The 10,196-nt window shown below is 47.5% G+C and overlaps 1 protein-coding gene across 1 annotated transcript in view; it reads right to left on the reverse strand.

Annotated features, from left to right (window-relative positions):
* Nucleotides 1-5,802, reverse strand: part of Barx2 (BARX homeobox 2) — a 67,903-nt gene extending 62,101 nt beyond the window's left edge. The window contains exon 1 of the mRNA XM_021647024.2: nucleotides 5,275-5,802. Within this exon, the coding sequence (XP_021502699.1) occupies nucleotides 5,275-5,461 (187 nt within the window). The 5' untranslated portion in view covers nucleotides 5,462-5,802. The remainder of the gene's footprint in view (nucleotides 1-5,274) is intronic.
* Between the last annotated feature and the right edge of the window lie 4,394 nt (nucleotides 5,803-10,196).

Raw genomic sequence — 10,196 nt, forward strand, 5'->3', positions numbered from 1 at the left:
TTCATATCCCACTTAAGAGTTGGTAAATTGGCTCAGCTGTGAAACTACAAAATTCACTCCAGGATAGGGTGGATAAATGGCAAAAATGGGAGAGCTGGCCCCCACCACTCCCACATAAGGCCACAAGCCGAGGATAGATGAGTGTCACTTGGGCCATCTGAGCTGCTCCGTTTCTCATCTGTTACTGCTCCGGCAGCCCTCCACACACGGAAGGAGAAATAGACCCTCAAAATGCTTTGGATATGACATTTCATCAGCCACTTGCCGCCTGCCATGAATCTTAAATGATGGGCAGTACCAGGTCACAGGGGACTCCGTTAAGGTGCCTAGCATGAATCTAAGTAGACTGAATGTTAGCTATTTGTTGTCTGCGGACAGCGATTTCAGAAGCCACGTTTATGTGGTCTGTACAACAAAACGCTCTAAGCTATTCCGTGGTATAAGATTGAGGCTGGGGGACTTCAAGATTTCACAGTTTTCTCTATTCACTCATCTTTTCTTCTTTCTAATCTCGCTTTACAATTAAAACAATCATTTTCACTTCTTCCTGCTTCTGATATAGACGTGTGGAGAACCTACAATGTACTAAAGTTAACTTTATACTGTCTATACTTGCATTACAAATTCAGTCTTCCATCTCAAAGAAAAAAAATAGCCCACATATATGTAATTGGCCTTATAAATGGGCACACACACACACACACACACATATATATATATATATTCCCAGAACATATAAATACTGGTTTAATTAAATTACCAAACTCAATGATGTCACGGACAGCATTGGAAGAGGCATTTTAAATCTGAACAAAAATTCTGATCTTTTTTCTGTCTGCAATTAGAAAAATCAGCAGCAAACAGAAACTGATTGTAAACCATTCATAAGCTCTTAAAGCCAATTCTAAAGAAACCCCTCACATCTCAATTTTTAAAAGGAACCGTAAGGCATAAGAGGTGATCAGTCACCAGCTCCTCTCCGAATATATTCTGACCCTCAGCAAGTCCCTCATAAAGCTCGTGTCCCTCCATGTGTTCACTCTTCGAATGGGAATAGGAGAAACCGGGGTGAGTAATTGCTAATAAAATCCTGCTTGCCTCTGGCAGCATTGATAATGATCATTTCCCCAGACCCTGGCTTAAGTTTCTCCATTAACATTCCAGGGCCCGATTCTCTGCTACAGGATTTGGTCTCCAACTAAAAGAGCTGAGATTTGGGGAATCGGTGGAACCAGCTTCTTCGTGAAACACTCACTCACTGTCCACAACAGCGCCAGAGCCATGCTCATCTGAATTTCATTCAGCTTTTCTGGTATGACACCGGTCTTTTTGATAAATGTGCCCAAGGACACCACCCCCAAAGAACTCGTTTCTCATGGACCCACCAGAGGATAAAATGTTCTCAATGCCACCTCCTAAGATAATCACCCTGTCCCAAATGCCCCTTTTAATTGGTTGACTGTCCCTTGGGTGTGACTGCACAGGTTTATCCAGGGTGTGTAACCAAGATACAACAATCTTCCTGATTTCTGAGAATCCTGACAAGGACAGCAGTGTACGAAGCACATTAAACTATGTGGAAATACCAGTGTTCTGCTGTGACTTCACAATAGATGGATAGATAGATAGATAGATGGATAGATAGATAGATAGATAGAACCTCCACTTGGGACAGTTGACCTCTCAACCCCTGCCATTTCCAAAGCCATGCCAGACTTAAAGGATTGACACTGACGATCACAGGTAGATTCAGCAGAAGTAGAAAGGAACTAGACTACAGTTTCTACTAGAATAACAAAAAGTCACAGGTTCTAAAGTGTCCAAATATGTGTATTCTCCTCCCCAAGACGAGCATGTGGAAACAGAAGCTCATTCTAAGAGCAACAATAAACTACAAGTAATTAATATCATAGGTTTGTTTATCAATAACCTCACAGAAAAAAAAAAAAACTTTAGGGTAAACTGTTGAATGCTTGTGTTTGTGGAACAAATTACCTGTTTTCCCTGAATACTCCTCAAATTTAGAAACTCTGACAATTTCTAAAACATTTTGACAGAAAGGCAGAGCTTCCAAAAATTACAGGGCCAACAGTTTTGCAATCTAGGCCACCATGAGGAGCCAGTTTTATTCAAATTACTTTCAGTCAGAAAGAGTTAATGATGACCCAAAATAGACATTTACACATGCCAAAAGTGATACTGTATTTATGTAATCATGAAGTATACCTTGTTTGACTAAACTTCCATTCACTGCCACCATTCTAATTTGAGAAATGATTTCTGACTTCCAATTGGCAATATGTTTTGATTTTGTACAAGGATTACTGTTATCAGATTTAAAGATAAGACCTACATACTCAAGTCAAAAAATATTCTATACTTCACTGACAGTGTAAAGAGCAAATTCTGATTAAATGAAGGCTTTCCTTAGATTGTTAGGTTTTATTTATTTATTTATTAAATGATAAGCTTTCCTTTAGTTTGGCTTAAAAAGAAGGATTCTTTTCATTATCTATTAAGGTGATTTAGGAGAAGCTACTAGGAAACAAAAACATTTAGAGACCACTCTTGAAGAGTAAAATTATTGTATTTTCTATAAAGGGCCTGTTAAAATAAATAATACTTTTCTGATAACAAGTGTTCCATCAAGGGGGAAATGTTTCGTAATAAATTACTGCCAGGTGATTATCTGCCTAATGAAAAAGATTTCCACTCCCCTGTTTACTTAAATACATACTCTTCTGCCTGAGGAGATTTGATATCATGCATTGCCACTTGGATTACTAAATCTAGCAGCATGGGCTGCTTAATTAGATAGAAGACTTCTAAATGTGGCTATTGTTCCATCCTTATCCTCTGTGTTTATTGAACATGCTGGTCAATAGTGAAGTCAATTGTGGAGAAAAAAAAAGTCAGCTCCAGTTTTCAGTATTCTGCCTGACAAAATTCACTTCTGCCGCAAACTAAAAGCTAAGAAAATCCGGTAACTTTAATTTCAGCATAATTTTTCACTTGCTTTGAATTTCGCACACATTGCTTCTGCCACACATGCTGAACATCTGTCTCTATCCAGAAAAAAAAAAAAGTTACTGTTTCGTTATAGATGCTAGCAACTTATAATTTTTATTTTTAATCAGTTTTTAAAAGAAGATAGTACTTATCCTAGCTAAGATTTTCGACCCTGCATTTGACAGTTAAAAATCAAGAAGGCTTTAAAGGCATGAAAACCCAGAGAAGTCATTAATGGGCTTCCCATGATCTCATACATGTAAGGCTTTCTCTGTAATTGAAAACCCACTGAAGGCTTACGATCTGGAAGTATGAACTATTGTAGCCAGTTTTTATGAGCTTAATTCCGCTAGCAAATCCTACTTTCTATATTTTAAGTCTCAACTAGAGAAAAATCAAGCACATTTTGAAAGGAACAATCCAGAGGGGAAATGGAAAAAGAAGGCAAGAAACCACTGCCAATAACCATTTCTGCCACAAACCATCAAGGAACTTCTAGGAACACAGGACTAGCCTGCAAGGAGTGTCAACACACTTTTAACACTCACAAAAATACCTTTGAATCGCTGCATTTTCTGTTTTATTTCCCACACAAGATTCCATTAATCATGGGACTTGCTCAGCCTAGACTGACTGCATGACAATTTTCTGGGCCTTTCCCACCCCCCTCTCTTTTTCCAGCATGTTTTCTTGCATGACCCAATTCTATGTCTCCTACAAGCCATGAAAAGCTGCCTTAGAATTACAGCAAAGCCCCTGAAATTCAGCAGGTATGAAAGCAGGAGGCTCTCTCCTAAGCAGCAACTGAACAGGATGCATTGAGATTTGCCACATGGGAGAAAAAAAAAATCCTCAATGGGATTTGCATGATTGTGGCAAATAGATACTCTTAAAGAGATTTAGCCTACTTCTCCCAGCCCAACATATTCACAGACTGCTCTTCTGAGGCATCACATATAGCAGACGCACAAAAGCAATAATGCCAACATGATGAGTATCTGTCTCATTTCTAAAATCTCATTTATGTTACTTTGTTTATTTTGCCGTTTGTAAAACTACTTAGTATTACAAAGCTTGTTATGAGCTATCAGATCTAATTCTACCTTGCTTACAAAATATGTAATATTCATTTTATAGCCAAACAAATGTAGGAATAACTTGATTTTGCAAAGACCTAGCTGTGTTTATTATAGATTTAGTGACTGGGTTTAGCAGGATGGTCAATAGAATCAAGGGAGAAATTGGGTTCCAAGCAGTGCCTTATATTAGCAGCTTTTTTTCTTTCTTTCTTTCTTTCTTTAAAAGAAGTCTCTGCGAACCACTGTTAGCTCGCACTTCGGTTTTTCAAAGTATAATTTCATGAACTTACTTCATGGCAGCCATACAACAAGAATAACGCCAGAGGCCCCTCTCATTTGAGAGCACTAAATGTTTGCTTTTAATGGGAAGCTTGGTCAAGAACTTCCTCGAAAATAAACTTTTTCTTCAGCTGTTTTTAGCGATACATACTTTTTGTGGCCTGAATCCCCACCACGCCAAGAAACTTTGAAGCCCGGAGTTTCAACTACACTCAGTGTTCTAAATGTCTCTGGGTTAGTTTTATACACATCGACTTTTCCAATATAATTACTAAATTCTCTGTCTCTTCCCTGTTGGTCTGGCTTTTGGGGCAAGGGGAAACCAGGTTTGAGGGGTGTTTTTAATGTTTCTAGTGTTGTTTTTAGTCACTTAAAGCAAACAAGAGGTTGATTCTCTGCTTGTGTCAAAATGCAGCACAGTCCAAAACCGCTTCCCCAGAGGCAGATCATTAAGAAAAGTTCGATGAATTCAGTAGTTTGTTTTGAAGCCCAGGAAACCGATTTACTTGTAAACTTACAAATGAGTGATAAGAGGTTGGGCAATCTAACTCTAGGTGAAAGGTGAGACCACCAAGCCAACGGGCTCACTGCGTGAAACCACCTAAGCACTGAATGCGTCAAGTGTTAAAGTTTCTCACTAACACCCACAGCGCCGGGAAGGAGGGCGCGTTCTCCAAGAAGAGGAGCAGCCGAACACTCCAAGGGCAGCTTAGTCTTGACTTAAATCTCCCATCCAGGGAGCAATACCTGCCCGAGGCGGCTGCAAACGCTTCGGAAAGTCCACCGCAAGGACGCAAGGAAAGAAACGGATCCCTCGGCCCCTCTGGCCCTCGAGTTGGAAAGCAGCGGAGGCGACCGCACACCAGCCAAAGTGCCAGAGCCCACACTCTCCCAGCGATTGCCTTACCGGTGCAAGAGTGCAGGGGCTTGGGTCGCACCACCAGAGACGGGCACACAGAGTAGAGGGAAAGTTTCTCAAAGTAGTCGCAGGTCTCCTTGGAGAGGATCTCATCGATCATGAAAGTCTTGTAGCGCCGCCTGGCTGCTTTGAGCTGGCCGGGTGAGCTCAACCTCAGTTCCGCGTGGCAGTGCATGGTGAGCCGGGACCGGATCCTGGCGACCTGAGCGGGCCGAGCGCCGCCGGGTCGTCCGGAGCCGCGGGTGCCGGGCGCGCAGGCTGGGGCCCGAGCCCCGCTCCACGGCAGCCGGAGGGGCGGCGGGGCCCGGGGAGGCGCGCGAACTAGAGCGGGCACGGGGCGCGCCTGCCGCGTCTACACCCACCCGCCGAGCAGCATCTTTGACTCCAGCCTTTTGGGAGCACCGCAGCTGTCAATCAGCGCGCACTTCCTGCAGGGCCAGGTGCGGAGCGCGAGCCGAGGGGCGTCGGCCGCCACCCCGCCCCTGCGCGCCCGTGCGGCCGGGGCGCCGACCTACGCACCCGGGGGGTCAGCCGCCGCCCCGCCGAAGCCCCGCACCCTGTTCTAACACACTCGCTCCGGTTCTCCTTTTTCCCTCCCCCCACCCCATACACCCCAGCTCCAGGTGTGCGGACGGGCGCGTGAGCGCGCGCGCCTGTGCGTGCACGCGCGTTACCGCCGGCGCGCGCCTCCCCCTCCAGCGGGTCCCGGGATCCAGCTGCCGCTTTCAGGAGCCGCATCCCCACTCCCCACCGAGCCCCATCTTCCCTCCCCCCCCACCCCACCTTAGAGCCGGCCCTGCCAAAGGGGGACGTCGCCCCCGGCCCCCGCGGCCCTGTGGGCGGCGACGTCCCCATCTCTTGCCTCGAAGCCGTAGGGTCCTCGGCGAGACCCCTGAGCCTCCGAGCCCCCGAGCCCGCGCGTGCTCCTGGCCACCCCTGTGCCTCGCCGGCTCCCGCGTGGGCTGGTTCCAGGACCACGGCGTCCCCTCCTCGGGCCGCAGCTCCCAAGCCCGCGCTGCACCTGTGCGCTCCCGGAGGGGGGCGTTTGCGCCGAGGTTGTCAACCTAACTGCCTCATCACGACCCCAAACTGCAAATGACCTTAGCACGCTCCGTTACCCCAATAATAAACCGGGGAATGGTGTGGTGTGTGTGTGTGTGTGTGTGTGTGTGTGTGTTTGTGTGTGTGTGTTTAAATTGTGTTCCTAAACCGGGTTTCTTTGCTGGAGAGGGTCAAAACAGCGGGATTCTAGCTTTTCCTAGAACCCACCATGGGGCATACAGACTTCCATGTATTTGGAGAAGATTCGCCTCTTTCTTCTTAGCGATCTGATCCCGGGATCTGTCCCAGCCGATGTCTGTACAAACTTTTGCGGGCAATCCCACTTTTTGCATGAGAGAAACGCGGCCCGCACCTTGGCGCCTTGGACAGCCGCGTCCATTACCGTGGGAAGCGACCTCCTAGGTTCACTCCTGGGCTCCGAGTCTTTGCCCCCTGAAGCGGCGTGCGCGGGCCAGAAAGGGCACGGAAAGAGGGGGACACAAACAGCCCTCGAGGTTTCCTCGACGCTCGCACCCCGGGGTTGACCCCGAGTCTCGGGAGTGTTCCTCCTGGCTGCGCGCTCCGAGCCGCAGAGACAAGCTGGGGCGCGCAACCCCGGGCCCGTGGCTAAACTCGCGAAGGGACAAACTAAGGGTTGAACACTTAGAGAAAGTGAGCACTGATACACCGAACCATGGCCCAGCGTTTGATGCGACCAGCCGCCGCCCTGACCATCTTTATTGTCCCCGTGTCTGCGTCTGGGGAGTCCCCGTCCCTCCTTGCCACGGGGGACCCCTTTTATTTCTCCTCCTCCGGGCAGAGGCAGCCCTCCAGCGCTGCAGCTGGGTACTCCGGCGGCGGCGCGTTCCCTGCGTCCGTCGTTGGACCCTGTCGCCTGGCTGCGACGGGGTAACGAAGGCCTGGGGCCGGTCCCTGACCAACCCGGGCGCAGACACCGGCCGCCCCGAGCAGCTGCGCTAGGCGCTGGAGCAGGAACCGGGACGCAGCACTCGCTGCCAGCGCAAACCTGGGGAGCGTTCTTGAGTGCCGCGCTATGGGCAGCCGCTTAGTGCCGGGCAGGATTCTGAGTCTGACCGAGGTAACGGTGAGGCCGGCTGGCAGCGCCCGGAGCCCCCGCGTGGGCAACGAAGTGGCCGCGGGGCCGAAGCAGGAGCGCGCCGGAGCAGCCTCTGCAGCGGGCGCACTGAAGGCGCGCTCCGCACCCTTCGGCCGGGAACTCTGTCTCTGCACTGCGCTCCGCTCCTCCAACTTTTTTTTTGCTTCTTCCTCTTGGTTCTTCCCTCTTCTTTTCCCACTAACTCTTCTTTTCCCCTTTCATATCCCCCTTTCCCTTATTGGTCCTCGTATTTGGGGCCTATCTGTTCATTCTTTCTTTTCTCTTGCTTCTGTCCTTCGTTCTGTTCTTCCTCATAGCTCGCGTCCTTGTACTTTTCGTTCTTTTTCTTCTTCCTCTACATCTTTCCCCTCCAAACTCGAGTCAGGAGGGGCATTTGTGTACCCTGTACCCGCGGGAGTTCGGAAGCTCATCAGTAGACACAGGGATTTCATCCCCAGCCCAGCCGGCAGGAATCAATCCTTGGACTGGCCTCTGCCCCTTGACAAGTCCCCCCGAGGAGGGCATCTTTCCGTCCTCTTACTGCTCCTTTCTTCTACCCAGCCGTCCACACAAAATTCACTTAGACCCTCCTGTAGATTTGGTTTGAAATTTGGTGAATTTTTATAGCCAAAGAAGTAGTCCTTCATCAATGCCCTAGCTTTCTCTTTTTTTGTGTGACTTTTTACTAGGAAGGGGTCTGTTAGAACAAATCCTCTCCTTTCCCCACCCACGCCCCCGGAAGGGAGGGATGGGCTCTTCTGGATCTTGGAGTCTGGATTCTTTAGCTCTCTGGTATTCGGTTTCCTAAACTGACCTTGGATTTCCTTCTCCAAACGGCAGTCCTAGTTTCCGCATCACAGGGTTCCATGCCCTGCCGCTTCTCCCCCTGCTTCTCTGCGCAGAAAAGCTAAAGACACATCTCAAATACAACCTCCTCCCAAGCAGCCTTTTCTCATACCCAGGCCTGTCCCTTACTGTCCCCAGCATTTCCTTGACTGCTGTCCTTTGCATGTTTATTTCACCCGATGGACAATGCATTTCTGGTGGCCGACGCTTTATTCAACCTTATTCACCTTCTACCGTCAACACCACATAGCACCTGGCACATGCTCCCTCCCGTCTCAGTAAATGTGTCATGAACAAACGATTGTGTAAAAGTTCTGGAGACAGAATTACATAATGAGTTTGATGGGACAGCAAATCTTAATTAGTTGTACTAAATTTGTCTCTCTCTTTAAATGAGTCTCTCCCGTTTTCTTGTTAATTTTGCACTTTTGAGCAGTGGCATGTAGCCCATTTTTTCCCCCTTCAAGCTCCTTTTTTTTTTTTTTTCTCGTTCCCTCTCTTCCACTCTTAGACTGTAAAACATTTCTATGGGAGGAAACACACCCCAGCTGTCAATCACAACGCGGAACCTTGGTCAGAATAGTCAGGGGTTTTGTTTCCAAAGTTAATGAAGTGGCTGGAACAACAAACATCTGCCAAAGGGGCTCAAACCCTTTCCAGCTGCTCCAGAGTGGCAGACACTCTTCAGTGCCCCATCACCATACCCAGGCAGGGTCTGCCCTTACAGCCGCAGAGGAACGCGCACAGAGACAGACTGTCTACCCTGAGCAGTGAGGACGAAAGGTGAGACAAATCCACACCCCTCCCCAATTTGGCCCCTGATTCCTGAGACAGCCCAGAGTGAGAGAAGGCACGGGGTGAAAGCTGGGCAGGGTGATCTGAAAACCGAAGTCTCCCTTCCTCTTTTTATCTTACACTCAACATTTCCACTCACCAAGAATTCCTGAAGTTTAATAAAACAATTCATCTAATCCCAAATGTGACACTTAAATTACACATAGGACCCACTTTAGGGGTTATCATCATGACTCTTAGTTAACCACCCTTTTATAATCTTGATTATAATGCCATCGGGTATAATTACAACAAACACACCAGTTCATTTCCCAGCTATCTTTTCCTCAAAGGGGACTGAGGGGGCAGAAAGCATTTTTTATAGTCTGGTCACGTGTATTTAGTAACTTGTATTTCTGCCACTAAGTTTTGAAATAGTTTCAGACATGTAAAAGCAAAATAGGGAAAGCCTTGTAAGTTAATATTCCCCTGGGCCCCGGGCCCATGCCAAAACCGCTTGCTGTCTGTGCAGCCCAACCCAGCAGCCTCGAATAACAAGTTAAAGGAGGTGTATGAGGAGGCCAGCTTGTTTTTAATGATGATATTAATTTACTAAACTGCTCTCATACACTGCAAGGCATCTTTTTAAGAGAAGCCACAAATACAATCCACTTGACCAATGAGCTTAGAAAATATGGAATAGAGCCATTGAGCCTTTCCCAAAAACTAAGTTCAAACTGGGGGGAAAAAAAGACAATAACTGTATCTATAAGGCACTGAGCATTAGTACAAACATGAAAAAGTTCAGCAAATCAGAGGAGCAGTGGATGGGGGAGGCAGAGGATGGCGGGGGGGGGGGGGCGGGAAGGGACTGAGAGGAGAGGAGGGAGGGGAAACTGCAGTGGGGTACAAAAATATAATAAAAGAGGAGAGAGAGTTCAGTAAATTATCCAGGTCCCTCCATATTTGAGGAGTTGAGTGTACAAATGAAGAGTCAAAGGTTCTCCTGTGCATTCGTGCATGTATGCATGTGTATGTGTCTGTCTGTCTGTCTTGTTTGTTTCTTGAGATAATGTTTTATGTATCCAGGCTTCCCATGTGCTTACTATGTTGTCAAGGCTGGCCTTGAACT

The sequence above is a fragment of the Meriones unguiculatus genome, chromosome 1, assembly GCF_030254825.1.
Source record: "Meriones unguiculatus strain TT.TT164.6M chromosome 1, Bangor_MerUng_6.1, whole genome shotgun sequence".
Lineage (NCBI taxonomy): Eukaryota > Metazoa > Chordata > Mammalia > Rodentia > Muridae > Meriones > Meriones unguiculatus.